The sequence below is a fragment of the Protopterus annectens genome, chromosome 1.part0, assembly GCF_019279795.1.
Source record: "Protopterus annectens isolate FY-2018-M chromosome 1.part0, PAN1.0, whole genome shotgun sequence".
In the NCBI taxonomy this organism is placed as follows: Eukaryota; Metazoa; Chordata; order Ceratodontiformes; family Protopteridae; genus Protopterus; species Protopterus annectens.
Window position 1 is genome coordinate 240,086,492 of NC_056725.1, and position 24,015 is coordinate 240,110,506.

Below are 24,015 nucleotides of genomic sequence, written 5' to 3' on the forward strand. Positions count from 1 at the left end.
AAATTAAAAGACTGTACATTTATTATTGCATTCTGTACCCAACAGGGTGCCATACTTGTGACAGTCTGTACTTCTGGTAAAACATTAGATAGGAGTCCAAGATATGTACGCCAGATAGCTGGTTAGAAGATCTGACAGGATTTGTCATGGAAGAGGAAGCAGATTGTTCTGGTGTCCTGACCAGATTTAGGCACTACAAACATACCATCTAAATCAGCTCTTTAAAAAAAATAAAAGGGCAACTGCTTGGGATAGGTGGTTATCAACAAATAAGTAAAATACAAGAATAGGACTCCTATCCTGAGTGTTCAAGTTTCACAGGTCCACAGTTCTATTTTTGTACATCATGTTGACATGATAAATAACCACTTTACCCAGAAGCAGAATGACACTTCACAGCTGTCCCTTTGTGTGCATTAATAATTAGAAAATATGGACGTGTTTTCTTATATCGAAACAAACTGAGTTTACTTAGCATTAAGGATGCCTGCTTGAGCTGAAGCAAGTCAAACCAACATGGCTTATCCAGCTCGCCTCTGTTTTAGAGAAGGTGTAAAGCACATACCTGGGGCACAAAGCCCAGTGTTATGAGTTCCTGGGGCAAACTGGATATCACACAAAGGCAGTGGCTTAAAGGGGGCAGGGTGGTTTTCAGGGGTTTCAGCACTTGCAAAAGAGAGTGACACACTTTTGTTGACAACCACTGCATGGCCAACCCCAATCAAGCTGCCTGGCATGGAAAGTCAGGGATAAAACTGACTTTTGAAAAAAAGTGCAAAATCTGCACTTTTTTCAAAAAATACAGTATTTAAATTGATTTAACTGTGTTGCAGGAATATTAACTGAACTGGAAGTTTTGACTCTGCTCTTCAGTTAGTCCTACCAACCCTCCCTGTTTTTTGTTTTTGTTTTGGTGTTAATCTTAGTGGCCTTGAAACTGCCCGCCCCTCTTGTAAATTTGCGTTTGGATACTACTCCTGGGCCCATCTCATTTGCTCACTCTACTGAGTGCAGTGAGATCATATTCTGATTTCAGGCACTCCTACTGTGTACAAAGAGAGCATCTGGGAAACAGAAAAAAAAATTTAAGCTTGTTTCCTGCCTTTCCTGTTAAGTGGTATAGACTATTTGTAGGCTTCTGAGCCCCCAAGCCCTTCTGTGTTGGAGGGAAGCCTTCTAGCTTAGTTTTTTTTTCTAATAACTAGCCAGTTTTCTAGTTTCAGCACTCAAATCTGTTTCTTTGATCTCAGCACTTGTTCAGAACTCATTGTAAGCACTACATAAGCTGCAAATTACTACAGCACTCAACTTTTCTCACTTGTCTAGTGGAAAGCAGTTTTTAGTACTTAATAAAAAAGCACTTATCCAGGCATGTCTAAGGGTCAGCTCCCAGTGATTTCTCCTGTCTACCTGATGACTCTGGGCATCTTGGGGCAATGCAGCAATTGCCTCGCACACAGACAACCCTCTCCTCCTACCACCCAACACTACAACCTGTGAGAGATGCACTTATATAGCCAAACTGGAAGCAAAGCCCTCTTCACCCAAGATTGGACTAGACAGTCAAGAGGAGAAGGTAAACACTTGCACCGTACTATACTCATCACATAGTCACTCAAAACCTACACCAACAAAACACACACATAGAAACACAAAACACACACCTACATTCGCGGAGGCTCTCAATAAAAACCTGCCCAAGCATCAGGGACATCCAAAGCATAAATGCAAGCAAACTCCACCCCCCAACACAACCCAAATGACACATAGCCCACAAACTCAGTGTGCCACTCAACCACAGCCCATAAGGCATAACAACGTACCCAGCACTCTAGTCATAGGTGACTCTATAGTCAGGCACACTGATGTTCCACTCACTAGACTAATCAAGGAGAAAGTTACTGTCAGCTGCCTGTCAGGTGCCAGGATCCACCACATAACGCATGCACTCAGGTCACAAATATGACACTGTCATTGTCCATATTGGTGTGAATGACCTGAGACGTACCTCCCTGGACTACATGAAAAGAGACATGGAGGAGCTCTCCAATCTTGTATCCCAGGGAGGTATGACCCTAACCCTGAGTAGCATCCTGCCATCACCCAGAATTATATCACTGTACAAGGACAAAATGATTGACTTCAACAATTGGCTAAGCTTCTGGTGTCATTCTAAGGGGATCCAGTATTTGTCTGCCTGGGACGACATGATTGACAGTCCACGATGCTTTGCCAGAGATGGCCTGCACCTGTCGCCCTTAGGATTCCGGATACTGGCTAAGACTCTTGCAACCCCTATAGTGCCTTTTTTAGGCAAGGTTCAAATGACAAATTCACCACCGTAACAGGTACAAGCAAGCAGAATCTGAGGGTAATGCTACAAGTCTAAACCTCAAAATGCACTCACTTGAGGCACTCCTTAAAATGGAGAACATTGACAACTGTGCAGTGACAGAGACCTGGTTCAAAGCTCCAGAGAGCACCCCTGCATTACCAGGCTTCAATTCATACCACACCTTTCGGCCACCTAACCCAGAAAGAAGCACTAAAGGCAGAGGCGTGTCCATATTCATTAAGGATATCCACACCTCCAGGCTAGTTGCACAGCATAATGCATCCGAGATTATCCAAGTGCAACTAACTCTGGGCAAGACCGCAATCCAAACTGTAGCTTGCTACAGACCCCCCACCATGCCCCAGGATTCACACTCCTCATTTCTTGATACACTGGAAAGTATTATGGTACAACCCAACACCCTAATAATGGGCGATTTCAACTACCCCACCATTAACTGGGAAAACTACTCGTGTACCAACTCTTTTGCTCAACGTTTTCTAGAATTCATAAATTCCAATGCCTTGGATCAACTTATTCAGACCCCCACCAGGGGCAGCAATATCTTAGACCTGGTCATTACCAACATGGGAAACCAGTGTTCCACACCAGAGGTCAATTCCTTGTTGGTCAGATCCGACCACAAGCTAATCAGCCTAGACATCCACATCCCACCCCCAGCCCCAATTAGGGAAACCATCGTAAAAAACTTCTCAAAAGCCAACTTCACACTTCTTAAGACAGAAGTGGCAAACTTCATGACACCCATGCAGACGGACAATAGAGGTATGACTGCCGAATCCTACACAAATGCACTTTATAAGCACTTACACAAGTGTATGGATCATGCTATCCCTAATAGAACCAAGATGTTATTCTCTAAAAAAAGGAAGCCAATCTGGTGTACCCCTGCCATAAACAAACTCTACAACAGAAGAAAGAAACTGTTGCAAAAAAGAGTAAAATCCCATGACTGGAGGAACTCCCTGGTCAACCTCAGTAAGAAGCGGAGATCCCTCATAAAATCCTCCAAAGCTAGTTACGAAAACAAAATTGCCACTGACTCTAAAGACAACCACAAAGCATTCTATAGCTATGTCAAGAATCTAAATGGGAACACTCAGATCTGCTCTGAGTTACAGCATAATGGCACTAAATATACAGAACCAACTGATATTGCCAACATCCTAGCAGATAGGTTCAGTGCTAACTTTACCCCCCTCTCACCTCCTCTAGAGGGCCCATCTCTATACCTGAAGAATGCAAAGTTGCTATAATCACAGCTGCACAGGTAAAAAATACACTCTCCGAAGCCAAGAACACAGCATCCATGGGACCTGACAATATCCCAGGCTGCGTTCTACACGAACTACAGAATGAACTGGCACCCTACCTAAATACCATGTTCAATCATAGCCTCACCTCAGGGTTTGTACCCACTGAATGGCGCACCGTGACAGTTATCCCACTCCACAAAGGGGGAGCCACGACGGACCCCGGGAACTACCGCCCCATTAGCCTGACGAGCCTGGTCTGCAAGGCCATGGAACGTGTCATCATGGAACTCATAAACAAAGACATTGGTAATCTCCAAATTCTGGACCCTACACAGTTTGGATTTGTAAAAGGAATGTTTCCTAAACCTGATTGACTTATTTGAAGCAGTCACCAAAGTAGATCAGGGTAAAATGGTTCACACAGCTTATCTAGATCTCGCCAAGGCTTTCGACACCATCCCCCACTCTGGAATTATGGATAAGCTCACTAAACTAGGTATAAATCCCTATGTCACAAGATGGGTTGCTAACTGGCTCACGGACAGAACCCACTCTGTGAAAGTAGCGGATTCCAAATCCGACATCAGACCAGTGACAAGTGGAGTACCACAGGGTTCAGTCCTGTGTCCTCTCCTGTTTGGTATCTACTTCTCTGAAGTGCAGGCCAACACATAAGGTCTTTGGCTAACAAAGTTTGCAGATGACTGCAAACAAGGAGCCATAATCGAAACACCTAACAATGTGGACAAACTACAAAAGGGCCTCAATGAGACAGATACCTGGTGTCAAAGCCATGGCCTGAAGCTCAATGCCAAAAAGTGTATTGTCATCCCCTTTGGTAAAAACTCTGTACCCATGAACTACCACATAGCTGGTAGTCTACTTAATGCTGAAAATGTGATAAGAGACCTTGGGACACAGGTGGACAGTAGTCTCTCCTTTGATAATCACTTCACCACAGTGGTCAGGAAATCCTTCTACGTGGCTCATCTCATCACAAAAGGATTCTCATCCAGAAAAAAAGAGGTCATTGTTCCCCTCTACTCATCACTCATTAGACCCATTATAGAGTACAACGCCCCTTTTGGTATGTACCTCACAAGACATCTACAACAACTGGAAAGACCACCGAAATACCTCACAAAAAGGATTACTGGCCTCAAACATATGCCCTATGCAGACAGTCTCAAAAAACTACAGCTTTACCCCATCGCATATCGCCTACTCAGGGGCGATCTCTGCCTAACATACAAAGCTATGTCAAACCCAGAGCTGTTGGACATGCTGCACTTAAAGAAATCCCAATCCCTCCGAGCTACATGCTCTAGGGACCTTAACCTTGTCACCACAATAAACAGAACATGCTGGAGGGATAGATTCCTGTCCCAGAGACTTCCCATACTCTGGAACAGACTAACTATGTCAAACAGAGCTCCTCATTAGCACTCTTCAAGAAAAATCTTGATGATTGGATGGGAAATGGGAAATTCACCCCGGGGATCACTTCTGTGGCTCTGCTCGACAGGGGCACAGGAAAATAATTTTCTTGGGTGGCGAAAGTCAGGGTACATTTTTTGGCTAGGCTTGTATGGGCCCTAGGGCCGATAGCCTAGTACCTACCTATGAACCTATAAAACCTCATATCAAAAACCCTGATCCCAGTCCATTCATCCCTCTCCCCCCAAGGAATGAGGGAATCTTGCAGCTCTCACCTAGATGGAACAAATGAATCATGTAAGCAATCTGGGAGGAAGAGCCCAGTGATCAGAAAGGACAGGAATAAAAATAATTCAAAATCAGATGGTGCAGCATAATAATGCAGTCCAGTGAAGCTAGATTTTCATCAGCTGTTTGCCACAGGAAATTAATGCCATTGCTGTTTCTGCTTGTGCCCACAATGATTCACTGTTTTTCCCCTTTTCTGTCAATTGCAGCTTCATCTAGAAATTACTCAATGAGCTAGAGTGGAACTGTAGGCACAAGGCAGGCAAAGTAATCCAGCGCACACACAGACATGCACCATGTACACCTATGGACAATCTGCAGAACTGTTACTACACCTATAGCATGTCTTAGGAAAATGTGAGGAAACTGAACACCCACTAAAAATCGATCCATATTTTAACAGCAGGTATGTCAACTGGGTGCCAAACTGGAGAACCAGAAGCGGTAAGGAAGCAACGATAATTGTTGCATCACTGAGTCAACCATGACAGCATAAACAGGGCTTTGGGAAATGACCTAGAATTTGTGAATCTGTTACCTTGAAAACAATGACAAATATGGCTCCAAAAACACAATAATGACATCTGTTGGCAAACATCACATACTTCAAAATTAAATGTTTTTGGTCTCTAGAATTAAATTAAAATACTGAAACAGTCCACAAGATTCTGAGAACTATGGGAGAAGCTTCTCTAATAAATATACCCCCAAAATGACTCACATCCAAGAGCACAGCACTGGTAGAGGGGGATGTTGATTACTTACTAATAAATCTGATTAATGCTATCACAGCTTAAAAAACTGTTTTGGATCTACTGGACTCTGCTGGGGAAAGGGGATAGGGCCTGCACAAAAGTCATTATGACTTTTACTTATAAGGTAATTCTGCTTCAACAAAAACATTTTTTTGTTATTTTTCATCCAGATGAAACTACATCCAGCTGTAACTTCATCTTGATGTTACTAAATGAACAAGATAGTAAATGGAAACACAAGGCAGCCAAAGAATCCAACATACACACAAAATGCACTCCTATGGGCAAGTTGGAAGACTGCCACTGCACCTGAACCATGTTTTAATGAAATGGGAAGGAAATAGGGCACTCACTAAAAATCTATGCTCACACAGACAGCACTGCACATTACACCATGGGTACCTCAACTGAGAGATGAATGGGAGAACCAAGAATTGTGACAAAGTGATAACTACATCACAGTTCTACCCACATCTCAACATACTGCTCCAAAACACATCTTCCATTCACAGCTTTAAAAATCACAAAATATTCCCACAGGCACTAATAGGGATTTGTAAATCAACTGAATACTGACACGCTGATACCTTGAAAATAATAACAAATATGGCTCCAAATACCTGATGACATCTACTGACAAATATCACATGTACTTCAAAATAAAATGTTTTGGGTCTCTACAATTAAATTAAAACATTAAAATAGACCACAACATCTTGAGAACTGTGGGGAAGTTGCTCTTTATACATATACCCCAAAGATGTCTCACTTCTGAGAGGGCAGTATGGGTGGTGAGGTCAGTTATTACTACAGTCAGTCATCTCTGTCACAGCTTAAACAGGTTATGAGCTCTGGACACGGTGTGTGTGTTTGTGTGTGTGTCTGCGTGTCTGGGCATAGGGGGGATGGGGTACTCACAAATGCCACTATGACTTTAACTTATAAGTTATTGTTGCCTCAGTAATAATTACTAATTTGTAGGCTCTAAGCCACTGAAAGATAAACATATAAAGTTAAAGTATCATCTGAAAGTCTTAAAGCTTAATCATAAGTACTGTCTGTACAGCACACTTCCAAAGTTTTTAATTTTGTAATGGATGTTTGTGAGTCTAAGTAAGAGAAATAATGGGGTTAGTTCATTCAGCAACCTAAGTTTGAGTGTTACTAAAATAATTCAGTTGAGGATGCATGTTACAAATAAAGCAGTCCTGTAAAAGTTTCACATGAACCATCCAATGTTTCAATGCCAGCAAAGATTATGAAAGAAAACACTTAATTTCAATTAATTAGGGAGAACAACGCATTATGGATGAAAACATGTTATAACAGTCTCAATTTACAAATGCTACAGTTCTTTGCTTATCTTGATGATTGTCCATCATCAGGGAGATGCTTCAAAGTTGCAAGTTGTGTGGCCATCAAAATATTTTGCTGCAAAATGTTATCCCATTCCCTACTGCACATTATGGGAATTTTGTGAAACATTAGAGGATCACTCCTTAAGACAGACTACCATCAAACCATAAAAAGAGTGATATGCATGGCTAATAAAACTGATACTTTTGAAACTGTAAGCTACATTAGGGGAGTTAAGTGGTGGTGTTGTCTTTCGGCTTTTCCCGGTTAGGGGTCGCCACAGCGGAACTCCGGTCCGCTAATGATTGGCAGTTGATTTTTACGTACCGAGTTGCCAGCTCTGCCGCACAACCTTCAACGAAGGTACGCCCATTCACGCATGTCTCCACGCAGAAGACGCTCTAGCTGAGAATTGAACCGGACAGCATCTTACTGTGAGGCGACAACGCTACCGCAGCACCACCACCGGAGTTAAGTGGTGTACAAAATTAAAATAAAAATTCTAATGGAAATCCATCGAGAGTGGTTTATGCCACTGGCTGCTTGGTTGCCACTCCTTCCCAAAACAAACGTACAATATTTTAATTAATGTATTTATTTTGTATAATTTATAAAATAGTCAACTTGCTCATTCTGGGAACAGAACTCCATGCATGCTACTGTTCATGCATGGAGATCTTGACTTCTGTTTAAAAAAAAAAAAAAAAAAATGGCTGGACTGTTTTCTAAAAAGCCCAGTGTTATGTCTATCCATCTCCAAATGGAATAGTGAGAGTACACCTTATTACACCTCTTCTTGTGTTTTCAGAGAATTAGATACATCACTTAAGAGGAGGTTGACTGGGTTGCTGCTGTATGAAGCAGCCAGGCGCAACTTCCTATTGACACAGGCAGTCTGAAAAAATGAACACTGACGTATGAACATGGGAGAAAGTGTTCTTTTCTTAGTTAAAATGCATTTATTTTCAATTTATTTAAATAGAATTACATAAGCCGCGGTGGTGCAGCAGTAGCATTGTCACCTCACAGCAAGAGGTGATCCCATTCGATTCTCGGCTGGAGCGCCTTCTGTGTGGAGTCTGCATGTCCTCCCCGCGTTCGAAAGACATGCGTAAATGGGCGTGCCTTTGTTGAAGGTTGGGCGCCGAGCTAACACCTCGGCACCGTAAAAACCTACTGCCAATCATTAGCGGACCGGAGTTCCGCTGTGGCGACCCCTAACCGGGGCAAGCCGAAATAAGAACAACTGTCAACCATAGTGTGTGTGCGCATGTGCAAAGGAGAGTTGCAACTGGCTACACTGTATGGTTCTGCCATCAGCAAGCAGAAACAGACTTCTGAGCCATTATTTATTTCTTCCTTCAAGATTACAAGCAGTCATCTGAAGTGTACACAGTCATACAACTGGCTACAAGTGGTGTGTGCACATGTTTGTGTCTGTATTTGTGTGTCTGTATATATTTTCAAGGCAGTTCAATTCTGAGAGAAGTGAGCAAAAGTACTTTCCTTGGTCATTCATTTGACCACAAGCAGACAACTGAGCTATACACAATCAAACCAGTGGTTGTAATTGATGGTCACATCAGTGTATGTGTGAGGGGGAATTGCAATGTACAGTTCTATCAAAATCAATCCAAAATACATTACTGTCTTGATTACACATGTATTTATTCTTCTCACTGCATTCAGAGATCTGAGGTGTATACAGTTATACAAGCTGTGTGTGTGTGTGTGTGTGTGTGTGTGTGTGTGTGTGGTCAGGTAGAATGGGTTTACTGGATCTGAAATACATTACTGTGGCCATTATATATGTCAATGGTCCATAATCATACATCTGACCTGTAGCCATTCAAACTTGCAATAACTGCTGGGCATGTATGTGTCTGTATGCAGAGGGTTGAAGGGAACTACTTGTAGCCAACCTTTTATTATACTCTGATATCGGAGGTGTAAGCAGTTAACAAAATGGCTATCATTGCTGGGTAGAGTGGCTGTATGTGGATAAAAATGAGCTAATGGATCCTAATGTCACTCATTGAAGATAAGCAGTCACTACTCTGGATTCTGCAAGACAATGAACTTCCTGCATATCCACAAAACAAATAGCACCAGAATTATCCTTTCTAAAGAGTTACACCTTGCCTCTGATATAAATAGGGCCTGCTAAATAGACAGGTATGTATCCCAGAGACTACCCCCCATCTCTGGAACAGGCTCCGCATTCATGTGAAGCAGAGTTCCTCCCTAACCCAATTCAAGTACAACTTGGACAACTGGATGGGGAACAAGAAATTCATCCCTGATTTGGCACTTAGATCTCTAATGGACACAGGCAACCTGCAAATGGTTCATCTCCCAAGCCCCTGCTTACTCTTATCAACATCAGAACTTGTCAGAGATTTGGGATTCATGGCTAGGCTTAAAAAGGCCCTTGTGGTCATTAGCCTAGTAACACCCTATGAAAAAAGTGCATTTATGTGAGGCAAGTTGGAATACTTAATGCAGCTACCACTTGTGTGAAAAATATTGGAAAACACTAATGCGGCCATTTTTCTCATAATCAGATTTCCGAGATGTATGCTGTCAACAAAAGTGACTATAATTACTGGCTATGGGAGATGTCTCTGGATGAAAGCAACTGACAATGCTATAATTTACTTAAACAGTCATTACTCTGGGTTTGCAGGTTATCTGTGTGAAAACAGTTGGAATATTTTAAACTGTAGTTATTGCCTGTGTGAATAAATTAGAAATAGATTACTGCAGCTATTATTTTTATCACAATCAAATATCAGAGCTCGTTATAATTTATGGCTACAAGGAGCTGCCTGTGAATGAAAGTGACTGGCCCTGATGTTAAGTAGTCACCCTAGCTTTGCAGGAATAACGTGCATCTGTGTGAATCATGGTGGGATACTTTGGCTACTATATGCATGAAACAAAGTTGAATGCATCACTGTGGCCATTATTTTATCACATTCAGATATACAGGGTGCACACACAGTCAAAGTGATTACAATTGATGGATACAGGGCTGTCTGCAGATTACACATACTGACTCAACTGTTGGTAAGGCATATACAAACCAATCATTTTAGCAAGATTATAGGGGGCATCCAGTTAGCTTGTGACATATTTGTTAGGAAAATTAAATAAGGAATGATTGCCAATGACAGATTGAGGGCCAAAAAAAGAGAATGAGGTGGTATACCAAACTTCATCAGGTACTTTACAGTAATAAATCCAGTCCAAAGTTTGAGAGGCATACAGAATGAAGACGTAGATTGGGTGTTATATGAAAATGTTGGAAGGCAGGAAGGCAAGGCAATGAATAAAGTTAAAGAAGGTAATGAAATAATAGCGCTTAGATATCTAGGTTATAAAATGCATTTTATAGCTGAAGGGGAAAGAACCATTAAGGATTTGTGGTGAAGCATTCTCAAAGAAATAGAATGCAAGATACAAGCATGGGAGCAGAAATGCATTACAAAAGTCAGGGATATAAGAGACATGCATATTAATACATGGCTTTCACAGCAATTGCAGCTAAATACAATTGGCAGAGAGAATACTGCTTATTACATCTGGGAATCATCAGAGTAAGTAAACAAGTAGCTCAAGCAGGGATGGATGGGGAAAACATCATAAAAAGGCAGAAGCAGAGCAGTCCGAGGAAAATGTGGGTCCAGACAAGGAAGGGGAGAATAACAGGTATTTAGGCAGGCCTAAGAGAGGGTTTGCATGGGTAGGCATTCTAGTAAACTAAGGGAACAATGGAGCAAAAAGGACATTAGGTGGACAGAGGAATGGCTTTGAGAGAGTTAGAAATGATGAATATATTAAAAAGAATAGGACTCATAGACGATCAATACAAAAAAAGATCCTCATATGGTATACAGCCCAATTCAAAATATTCTGGCACCCATCTACAGAATGCTGGAGATGTAAAAAAGGGAATACTGACAAACTGCACAGGTGGTATACATTAAGGAACGTTGCACCACTTTGGATTACAGCCAGAGTGCTATGGGAGAACGTCTTTGGAAAATGGATTCTGGTAAGATATGATTTATGACTTTTAAGTTTAGTATGGGTAATAGGCAGGTCCAGAGAAGAAATACTAGAAGTTTAAGTACTAGCTTGAGAGGTTAGACAGATAAATTTGAAGGTTTGGAAGGGCATGGAATGGAAGAACAAACTGAAAGGAGAGCACTTGTGTGGATTCAAAGACTATGAAGGATTGTTGTGGAAAAAATTAAGGAAGGATTCAGAGGTAGAAAGAGAAGATGAGGCTAGAGGATAAGGCAGAAGGGGAACATTAGATAAAGCAGCAGTAGTGGATTAGGAAGGATGATGAATATATAGAAATAACGGCTTTCTGGTATAACCACGTAGAAGAGGTAAAAGGGGTTAATGGGCTTCTGAGTTATAGAAATGAAATGCAGCATGAAATGTGTAAGGGTGGTGTTACTTGGGAACAGAAAGATTAAGTAAAATTGAGGGACTGGTAGTGTATTAGGTGAGAGAAATTAAGTGGAAATGGTATTCATGTAATATGACAACAAGGCTCAAGCAGAAAAGAGTGGAATGCAGAACTACAGAAATGTGATAAGGAAGTAAAATGTTTCATGTCAAAATGCTTTGCAAATGGTATGCTGGTTGACTGCATTGTATGAGAAAAAAAACAAAAATTATGAAGATAAAAAGTTAAGCAGTCATTCTTACTTCTCGGGACTAATTTGCATTTGCTTGAAGTAACTTGGAATACTTTAATGTGAATGTTTGTGTGAAACAAAGTTGAAATACAACACTGCAACCCTTTTATCACAATCATAAATCTCAGGTTTGTACATTCAACAAACTGAATATAACCCTTGGGTACAGTGGCTGTCTGTGGATGAAAGTGCCAGATCTTGCTGCTGAGATCAGGTTAAACACTCATTAATTTGGCTTTGCTGAACTAGTGTACATCTACGAGACTCACAATAGAATACTTACTGTGGTCATTTGTTTTTAAATACAAACATGCAAGGTGTGCACAGTGAATAAAATGGCTGTAAATGATAGGTACAGGGGTTGTCTGTGCATGAAAACAATTCTTTGGGGATGTACGGTGAACTGAAGCAATGAGATATCCATAATTTTGTTCTTTTGCATCACAGTTGAACATCAACATTGTATACTATAAGTGACTATCTTTGGCAATCTGCACAGGATGTGTGACACAGCAGCCTCACCATCATGGTAGTGCAGTAACGAGCATTGCTACCTCATAGCACTTGGCCTTCTGGTTGAGTTCTTTGGTACAACGACTTGTGTGTGCAGTCTGCATGCCCTCCTTGCCTCTGAGTGGGTTTTATCCAGGTGCTCTCATTTCCTTTAACATACCAAAGACATGCAAATGTGAAATGGCATTCTTCTAATTTGTCTGTAGGTAACTGTGCAGAGTATGTGTAGATGGGATAAACATCACTTGTCAAGAGCAGAGAGAGAGAGAGAGAGAGAGAGAGTGTGTGTGTGTGTGTGTGTGTGTGTGTGTGTGTGTGTGTGTGTGTGTGTGTATGTGTGTGTGTGTGTGTGTGTGAGAGAGAGAGAGTGTAAATATCACTATCAGTATTACTTGTGGATTATTCAGTATTGGGGGGGTGGCACATATGTAACTCTGCTGGTTATCAAAATATAAAAGCAGTTAATAAGTAACTGCCTTTCAAAAATAAGGCATAAAACGTGTCACACAGCAACTAGACCTTAAGCGTTTCTGGGGACTAAAAGGTTCCAAGAATCCAAGAATCCTTCTCTTTATAAGGAGATTTTAAAACAGGAATAGTAGGGGGCCCCATCCTCAAGCTCTGCCCAAAGTCCTTCAGGTCTAAAACTGGACCTAAGCAGATGCGTGCATGTCTCTATACCTTTATATGGAACTGAAAACAAGCCTGGGCATTACTTATTTAACATTTTGACAGTCAGAGGTGTACACAGAAGGTCAATGTAGCTTGTCTACGGTCACTGTATTGTCTAGGAGCAACAAGTCAGAAAATATTGTCATGATCACTTCACTTTCCTTATAATCAGACACTAAAACTATACACAAGTGACCAATCTTTGCAGGTATGGGCAAGGAGGCATGCTGTACAGATATATCTAAAAGTAACAAATTACTGTGTGCAGTTTTGCTTTTACTTTCTTCCCAATCAAACATCAAATGGGTAAAAGAGGGTTGTGTTTTGGGGCAAGGTTTAGGTAGTATGTGATGTATATGTATGATAATAATTTGTAATACACACTGAGGCCGTATGTTCTTTCACATTCATCCCATTCTAATACTAGAACGATACACAGAAGATTACCATCTTTTTATGAGGGGGTAAAGAGGCAGGAATTATTCCTGGACAATAATTTATGTATCCCCACAAGATCTGCATTCTTCGTTTTACTGCAAACTACTTTCTAGTCAGCTATGAACATTACTCAGTCAGCAAAGCATATTTCTTACTTGAAAGAAGAAAAGATAGACAAGATTTATTTCTTTACTCCTGACATTTGTTAAGGTCTTCTTTGGATCTAAAGGTTGAAAAAACATCTCTAAAAATGCATCTCAAACATCTAGAACACCATGGTTTCTAGACCCCTGGTTTAATTCAGTTACTTCCTCCACAGTTACTCAGTGCAGACTTAGCCAACTAGGGTGCATTGAAAAGATGGGAGAAAACACTGAAATATAAAACAAACTGTGAGAAAACAAAAAAATAAATCTGTGTGGATAGTGTGGCAATGCCAAGATGGAAGGAAACCAGGGGGCAGTGGAAGTGTGGCTGAGACCAGTGGGCAACAAGTGGAAAATCATGCATTCCTTTGCCTAATGCTTCATTTCACTTAATAATGGCTTTGATCATAATTATACGTTTGAGGTGTATATAGTCAATAAAATGGTTAGAATGAGTATGTACTAATGCAGGCTATGGATGAAAGTGATTGACCGCGGCTATTTGAGAACAGGTAAACTGTCTTTGACCTGCCATAGTATAGCCCTGCTGCATTCTAGTTAGCCACACCTACTCATGTATTTCCTGCTGTCCCTCCACCATGCTTTGAAGTCACCAGTTGCCATTGAGTCCACCAGGATTTTTCAGTTCCATTACCCATCATATATGTATGGTGTACTGTTATCACAATGAACTCTCAAAAAGCATATCTACTGCCTAAAGGCTATCCCTTTCATCAAGTTTCTAACCCCAGAACACAAGCGATAATTCCTTAGAAAATAGAATCATCCAGAAATTATAAAGTGTAGCTTGCTTTCACAAATAATGGCACTGGATGCAAAAGGATGGGCAAGCTGTTACTACCTTGCAAAAGTACATCAGTGAAAACAAATGGAAATGGTTAATCTCCCACACAAACACACACACAAAGATGTTGACGAGGCAATGTAAAGTTTCAGGCCCACCGACTCCTACAGGAAATAATTAAACTTTTTAAAATCCTGGGATACAGTTAAAAAATGCTGTATATTCTTCAAGTGGCAGTACAGCTTATGTAGTATGTTTGCATTCTGTCTCCACAGCAAATTTTTTTTGCAAACTGCATCCTGACCACTAATGATTCATTTGCTGCTAAATATGATACATATGCTACACAAAGGTGAAAATCAGAAGTACTAAGTTTTTCTCTGCTCAGATCAAGGACACCAAGCTTATAACATATAGAGTAAATTATTGGTCTTACAACAGAAATAAAGAACAAAACTCAAGAGCAAACTATTCTGTACCAAATAATACAGTCTTTCAGATCTTATTATTAGCAGTATTACCCCCTTACAACAATCTTCAGAATTTACGCTCCTCAAAACAAAATACTTATCAATACTTGCAAAACCAACAACTTGGCAGGAGACTCCCTCTTCTCTAATGCTGTTGGAAAGCACTGGAATCTTTTACCCACTGAACTAATTTCTCGGTCTTCATTAACTCTTTTTAAACAGAAGCTAAAACTTTTCCTCCATACCCACTGGTTATGCCCCTGTACTAACCCTGACCAACTTTCCTCCCTCACACTAATGCAGTCTCCTCACCTGTACAGACTTACCCTTAAGAAACCAAATACTATGTCATGACAACTAAAATATATGTAAATAGTAACATATTTCTGTATATTTACCATGTACTACTTAGTTTATGCTTACTATGAGTTCTGTACTTTATATTACCAACAGATGTTAAGTTTGACTGTTGCAACCTTTTATATTGTTTAATTATATCTGTCTTGGAACGTATCTCTCCTCCTTTTTTGTATGTATCTTGGAGCTTTTCTCCCCGGGCCTCTACTGAAAATGGACATATATCCAGTTAGACTAGCTCGGTCAACAAATGTAAAATAAAATAAATAAATAAATCTGACATACACTGAAATGTTAAGAATCTGAGATCATATTTTGTACCTAACTGCATTTGAAAAAAAAAATGAATACAATATAGTTCAGTCTTTTCATGTTTTAGCAAAAGTTAGCTTACTTGTGGAATCTCCCAGATCGATCTTCACTGTCAGCATACAGAAAAAGTTTTAAGGCATAGTTTTCCACATGAGCATTGCCAACTACTTCTTGAGCAACAGATTCATTACCAGCTAACTGCTTCTTCAGCTAGGAAATAAAGATACACAATGTGTCATTAGAATACATGATCAAAGAAGTTAAAGTGCCTATCTGCAAATGCCAAGCATAACATGTTACCTGTTTTCTCTTTAGCTAAACTGCACAAAAACAATCAAAATCTGCCATCAGTAGACAATAGACTGGAAAGCTTAATTAACTCCACTCTCAAATGACACATGCAACAGGAACATAAGGCAGACATACTAATTCTGCTTTTATTTATTTATTTAGATGTATATTCCATGATCGTGACACTTTGCATGGCAGAAGTAGTCGATGAAAGCAAATTAACCCACACATTTCAAGTCATTTGAAAAGTCAAGAGAAACAGCTCCAAACAAATACTTTGGTAAACTGGAACAGACAAGCAAACCCTGCAATACTGATCTTTTAAAAGGAAATCCTTGCTTTCACAAGTGTGGCTTAAATTTTAAAAAAGCAGAAAGACAATTGCCAAGGAGATCAGCATCCAACAGACCATTAAGTCAGGAGAGGAGGGGCGGGAATGGTGATGGAGTTGAAAATGCCAAGCCAGACCTATCATTACAGTAAGTAATTGATTTTCATATCTCATGCTTAGAGTTTCACCTGTGTCACTCCAAGCTACTCTTTTGGATGACTCACAAAAAAATAATACATCACATTTTGGCAACTCCAAAGGCTGACTATGACATGGAGATGAAATCCAGTTTATAATGTTTTGCAAACACATTCAGTGATGCATATAACAGCAGCTGCACAAATGCCATCCACCAAAGCATTTTTGAAAAAGGCTTTAGATGTAAACGTGGATCAAGTAGTAAAAGCACTAGTATCCTGAATTTAGAATTTGACACATTTTTGGTAGCAAATAGAGTGGGAAAGCCAGACAGGAAAGCAAACTTTGGAACTTGTCATTCCAACTTCTTCAAAGAGAATGAAAAAGTTATGTACTCACTATAACGTTACATCTGAGTATGTAAACTTCATTTGTCAGCAACCTGTGGGTTTCGGATCCGATACGGATCTGAGCCAGCAGCATACCAAGCAAAAAGATCTAAGCTCCAAGCTCTTCCCCCTACCCATACTACACTGCAACCTCCTTCCAATCCTAAGATTGAGTTTGCCACTCCACACGTGATACCAACAAACTAACCTGAGACCCCTAGACCAAGGACAAACCTCCAGCTCGTGAACTCCAAACATCAAGCTCAGCAAAAATAATGCCAAGGTAAGGGGAAAGGAGGGAGGGACGGTTGCTGACAAATGAAGTTTACCTACTCAGATGGAACATTATGGTGAGTACATGACTTCTTTATCTGAAGTAGTTAACTTCATTTGATCAGCAACCTGTGGGACAGAGTCCCCAGCTACCCGAAATCTTGGGAGGCCCTTAAGGAAGGATATTCCGGAGCACTGCAGAGCCAAAGGAAGCCCTTCCTTTAGACAACAAACCCAGTTTATAATGATTAATAAAGGTGTGAGAAGACGCCCAGGTAACTGCTGAGCAAATGTCATCCATGGAAACTCTAGACCAGAATGTTGCAGACGTTGCCATAGAACATGTAGAATGAGCATGAACTCCTACTGGTTCTGTTAAACCAAGCTCTCTGTATGCTTGTAGGATACAAAGGGAAATCCATCTAGCAAGAGTCACTTTTGAAACTGGTTTCCCTAAAGAGGGCTTAGCAAAAGAAACAAAAAGTTGATCAGATTTAAGAAAGGCCGCCGTCCTGTGCAACTAAAAACGTAACTGCCTGTGAACATCTAGAAATGAAGTTTGTATTCCCCTTTGTTCAGAAAGTTAGGGAAAAAGACAGGCAAATTAATAGATTGATTAATGTTTGTCTCAGAAGCAACTTTAGGGAGAAAGGATGGATTAGTCCTGAGAGACACCCTGTCCTTATGAAACACAACATATGGGGGTTTCATACAAAGAGCTTGAAGCTCTGACACTCTCCTTGCTGAAGTTATAGCTACCAGAAAAGCCATCTTCCATGACAAAAATTTTAAGTCAACTGATGCCGAGGGCTCAAAAGGAGGCGCAACTAAGGCCTGAAGAACCGCAGTCAGATCCCACGGCGGGGACAGATTCTTAATAGGAGGTTTCAGAAGAAAAGTGCCTTTCAAAAAGGTCTTAGAAACTCTGGCAGCAGCGAGAGAGCCTAAATTGTCCCCTACATGGAAATGAGAAATAGCTGCCAGCTGGACCTTCACTGTGGAAGAGCTGGCTCCTTGCTAGAAGACAGACAAAAAGTCTAATATCGCTGGGGGTGGAGCGGTAAAAGGATCTAGACTTCTCTGTGAAGCCCAAATGGAGAAGAGTCTCCATTTGCTACAGTAAATTTTCCTGGTAGAGGATTTATGTGCCGCAACCAAGATTGATTTAACAGAAGAGACACCGGGAGTCCTAGCAACTAGTGGAACTGGAGCAGCCAAGCTGTGAGCTTCAGGCTGTCCAGATTCGGAGGAAGCATTCCCGAGGCATGTCGAATCAGATCCAGAATAGGATCCAAGATGGAGCTATGAGATGAGACCATAGGCAGGGGGAACCAGACTTGACGAGGTCAGAATGGGGCTATGAAGATCAATCTGCTCCCCAACCGGCTAGCTTTCTGTAAGAACTTTATCATGAGTGGAAGCGGGGGATATGCATAAAGAAGACCAGGTGGCCAAGCATGAACAAGAGCGTCTCTGGGGGCTTCCCCCGTCGGGGGGATTAGAGTGAAAAACTTGCTGCAATTCGCCTTGGAAGGCGATGCGAAGAGATCGCAGCAAGGCTGACCCCACTTGAGAAAGATCTGTTCTGCTACACAAGGATTCAGAGACCACTCGTAGGGAGAAAGGATAGTTCTGCTCAATTTGTCAGCCAAGATGTTGGACCGACCCGGAATGTGCATTGCTATCAGAAAGCGGTTGGTGGAGCTCGCCCATTCCCAGACTGTCATGGCTTCTCGACAAAGGGGATAAGACTTGGTTCCCCCCTGTTTGTTGATATACCAGACCACTGCCATATTGTCTGACTGGATCGCAATAGTTCCCAGAGGGAGATAAGCATGAAGGGCCTGCAACGCTAAAAGGACCGCTCTCATCTCTAGAACATTTATATGCAGAACGGTCTCATTTTGAGTCCACGTGCCTTGAACAGTCCTGCCCGAACAATGCCCCCCCCCAACCCTAGGCAGGAGGCGTCCGTGGTCACCATGGCTTGGGGTTGGGGCGCAAGAAAGGGACGTCGCTCCTGCAAATTCCAAGACGGGAGCCACCACGTGAGAGAATTTCTGCACACACTGCTCAGAGGGATCGGAAAATCTAGAGACTGATGAAGAATCGACCACTGAACTTGCAACGTCCACTGTAAAATTCTCATATGCAAACGAGCACAAGGGATCAGGTTGATAGCTGCTGCCATGGACCCTGAGGCTCTCAGGACTAATTCTGCAGGGGGTGCAGAGGACTGCAGAAGCACTAACACATGAAGTGCCAGGCTGTGTAGTCTGTCTGGGGTTAAGAATGCCCTGGCCTGATGAGAATCTATTCTCGCCCCTATTAAGTTTAACACTTGAACAGGTTGAAGGGAAGACTTCCTGAGATTTATGATAATCCCTAGCCAATGTGATATCCGGAGAAACAAATCTCTGGCTAGTAAGAGTAGATGCCCGGTGGGGGCAGCGAGGAGCCAGTCGTCCAGGTACGGGAAGACCTGAATGCCCTGAAGTCTCAGGTGGGCCGCTACAACTGCCATGACCTTGGTGAACAACCTGGGGGCTGTGGTGAGACCAAAGGGTAGGACCCTGAACTTGATAATGACTGGCCCCTAGCCGAAAGCGGAGGAACCTCCTAGATCGCCTGTCCATCAGAATATGGCAGTACAAATTCTTGAGGTCTACAGAGCACAACCAGTCTTCCTCCTACAGGAAGGGCAGGATGGATTGAACCGTGACCAACCGGAACATTTCCTTGGCAATGAAAAGGTTCATTGTTGATAGGTCGAGAAACAGCCTTAGGTCCCCTGTCTTTTTTGGTACCAAAAAGAACCTGGAATAGATGCCTGATCCGGACTGGTCTGGGGGCACCTGCTGGATGGCTCTTTTTTCTAGTAGCTTTTGTATTTCCAAGGCTGCGGCCTCCATCTGAGCGAGTGGGACATCCGGAAGGTGCCTTGTGTAAGGGGGCTTGTTTATGAAGGGACTAGAATAGCCTCTGGATATTATTCAAAGCACCCAGCGATCTGTCGTGATGGACTCCCATTGGGCTAGGTGCATCAAAAAATGCCACCTGACTGCCTCCAGAGAGGGGCAGTCGGGCAACCCCTCAGGGTTGCTATGCTGGTCGCTCTGAAAAAGGTTCCCATGACCCGAAGTTCTTCGGCCCCCCCCTCTGCCTCTGGGCCGGTGTCCACCTTGTCCCCCTCTGCCTCTGGGGGAGGAGGAGTCCTGAGCGTTCCGGGACTGCTGAGTTTTCTGGAACCACAGCTTCTTTTGCCCTAGCTGGTTCCAGGAAAAGGACCTTTGAGGGTTAGAGAAGTGGATCCCGACAGCTGACAGAGTCTTTCCATCTTTCACGCTCTGGACAAGCGTATCATGGACAGTCTTCCTGAACAGGGTCGAACCCTCAAAGGATGCGTTAGCGAAGGATGCCTTGAAGGGTTCCGAGAAGTCACAAAGACAGAGCCAGGTGGGATGCTTTAAGGCGATCCCGGACCTGCTAGCCCTAGTGGCTCCCTTGGTGGCATGAGAGAATAATCGCACTGACGTACTGGACACAGACTTGAGAGTGGCCATACGAGCCGAGAAGGTCCGTTTATCCCCGGCCAATATGGACTCCAGGGGAGACTCAGCATACTCTTTCACGAGGTCCCACTGCAGTCGAATTATGTGGTCCAAGTAATTCAATGCCCTTATAGTAAAGGTGGCTGAAGCAAAAGTCCGCTTTCCAAGATGGTCCATAGCCCTGGACTCCCTGTCTGGGGGGTGGACCGAGGAACTTTCTTGGGTGAGTTCCTTTTATGTAGCCACTGCCACCACCATGGCATCAACTGGGGAACCTTTGTTCCAAGAAGCTTTATCTGCTGGTGGACTGAATATTTTGTCGGGCCTTTTGGGTATAGGCTCCACAGTGTCCGGTTCCTTCCAAGCTCTGGTGGTGATAAGGTCCACCAGACGGTTGGCCGGGGGGGGGAGACCCAAGAGGTAGATGGGCCTGTGTCGAACGCCTCCAGGAATACAGACTCGTCAGAGGAAGGTTTTTGGGCAGACCACCCCCCCCCCCCCGGTGAAGGATTTCCATAATGTCTCCAAAGGAGATGTCTTCGGGGGGTGATTTGGGGGAACCTTCCCCTTCCTCCAAGTCGGTATCCTCAGTGAGGGACTCTGAGGAGTCCAAATGCCTCCTTTTACACTGGCGTTTGTGAGGGACCTCCTCGGGTGGACTCTCCGGGGAGGGCTCACAAATGGTTTTGTGTTCCTCCAAGGGAACTGTCTGGGGCACAATAGACACAGGCTGTCCCTCGGGGATTGGATGACGGAAGGCAAACCCAGCTGTGAGGGAGCAGGGATGGACCCAGAGGACAGAGTGAGGGGTCTCGATCCTTCAGAGAGAACCCTCTCCACAATGTCGAATACTGATGGAGAACTGGCCTCCCTGAAACTGGTAGTGAGGGTAGCTGAGACCCTCGGATCTAACAAAGGGATCGGAGCCGAAGTTGGAAAGGCCGAACCCAAAGGGGTATGCCCCGAATACAACGGGGCAGATGACACAATCATCCCCTCAGATCCGATGCCCAACTCTCAGCTCTGAGAGCTCGGATCCGAAAGCGGATCCAACAGACTCGAGGCCGAAGGCACCATCGGCACAGACCACCTGACTCCAGGGCTCCTCAGATCCATAGACTCCGATATCAGATGGTGGATCAGAGAAGAAGCTATCGGGGTGAAAAACGGAGCCGAACTCCCCGCACTGGGAGTAGGGGGGCCAGCAGTACCCCCATCTGCAGTTGAATTTGTAGAAACTGAAGACGACCTTGAGGGTGGTCTAGCCTCCTCCTCCGGCTCCGGAGAAAAATGTGGTGAACAGAGCTGTAGAGAGGATGGCCTGGTAACTTTTACTGGACACAAGATCACTTTAGCGGGAGGGGCCACTGGATCCAACTCGGCCTGTCGCTTGCGGCCCCTCTCTCTATCTTTATCCTTATCCTTGTCTAAATGTCTCTGTCTCCCTGTGTTTTTCTTTGACTTTGTCTTTCTTGGCCTCTCTCTCTCCCTGTGGTAAGGTGGGAGGGTGAGTCCTGGACAGGGGAGAAGGGCCTGAAGGCTGAACAGCCACAGCCGTGGCTGGTGAGGAAGCAGCAGAAGAGGCAGAAGTTGATTCTCCGGGTAGAAGACCCACCAGTATTAACTTGTTCCTGCAATCCTGCAGGGCTCGGGGGTTGAAGGCCGCACAGATCTTGCAGCCGGAAGACAAATGGGCCACCCCCAAGCAAACTACACATAGTGTGTGACCATCGGCTGGAGACAGCTTGTGGCCACACTCTGTGCACTTAGAGAAAGTCACTTTCTGACATCTTAGAGAACACACACTCTACGGGCGGGAAGGGGGGCCTACACTAACAGAAAGTTAACTTTCAAGGTACAAAAAACCAATAATTATCATAAATGGAGAGGGATAAACTAATAATTATTTCTAAAAATTATCAAAAGGGGCACACACAGACCAAAGTTTTCGAAAAAAACCCTGACACTTGCCTAGAGCTCAAAACTCCCGTGCTGGTGAAGCCGCAGCAAATGAGATCTGGGGATTGGAAGGAGGTTGCAGTGTAGTATGGGTATGTGGGGGGGGGGGGGCTTGAAGCTCGGATCTTTTTGCTTGATATGCTGCCGGCTCGGATCCGTATCAGATCCGAAACCCACAGATTGCTAATCAAATGAAATTAACTACTTCAGATACAAAAATATGTGAATCTTTCCTCATGACTTTGGTTCTGTCCGAATAAAATTATAGCCACCTGTGGCCATCCAAACAATGCAAGAGACATTCCATTTGAAATAATTTGGAATGACTGAATGCTCAGCTGATTATACAAACTCTGTATGCAGTGATACCTTGTCTTTGAGAAAGATAAGGTGGAAAAACACAAAAGGCTTGTAGTTTTAAAAGTCCTTCTTGCTGAAGTAACTGCTAACAAAAAGGGAAGTTTTCCAAGTAAAAAAAATTAAGTTGACAGAAGAAGCTGGTTTAAATGGGGATCATCTTAGTTTCTCCAGAATGAAATTAAGGTTTGACAGAGGAATAAGAAACTTAAAAGGGAGGGGAAAAGTGTATCTCAAGAAAACGAAACAAAATACAGAATAGTTGCGTAAAATCTTACCGTAACTATAGATGTCCTTCCCTTCTATGTTGCAGTATTCCAAACTCTTGGGTTATCCTCTGCTTGCTACCTGAACGTCCAACCACTACACAAAAGCTTGTATTCACTGCTAGGTACGTGGGACATCTGATGTTGGCTTAGGGAGCATGAGCCATAAAAGTGATGTCTGCACAGACCTTTCTTCAGAACTGAATTCCCCAGTTGGACCCCAGTGCCAGGATAGCTGTTAAGTCCTGTGCCATCCAAGAAGGAACAGTTTAGATGGAAAGAAGGGGGGTAAAGAAGGAGGGAATGAATACTGCTACATGGAAGAGAAGGACATCTATGGTTACAGTAAGATTTTACACAACTATTCTTTGTCCTTCTATTCTCATGTTGCAGTATTCCAAACTCTTGGATGAGTGCCAAAGCTCACAGGGAAGAAGGGGGTAGTGGTATGGAACTGTTCTCCATGAAGCCATGAAGGACTGCCCTGGCAAACCTCGCTCTGGATCTGGAGATGTGATCCAACCTGTAGTGTTTGGTGAAGGTATGGACAGATGTCCATGTAGCTGCCTCCAGAATGAATGCAG

At 42.9% G+C, this 24,015-nt stretch overlaps 1 protein-coding gene across 2 annotated transcripts in view; it reads right to left on the reverse strand.

The window, feature by feature from the left end:
• The window catches only part of VTA1 (vesicle trafficking 1), a 1,322,571-nt gene that overhangs the window by 715,468 nt on the left and 583,088 nt on the right, over positions 1-24,015 (reverse strand). For both annotated transcript variants that reach the window (XM_044058895.1, XM_044058858.1), the window contains exon 3: positions 15,959-16,086. In XM_044058895.1, coding sequence (XP_043914830.1) covers positions 15,959-16,086 — 128 coding nt within the window. The remainder of the gene's footprint in view (positions 1-15,958; positions 16,087-24,015) is intronic.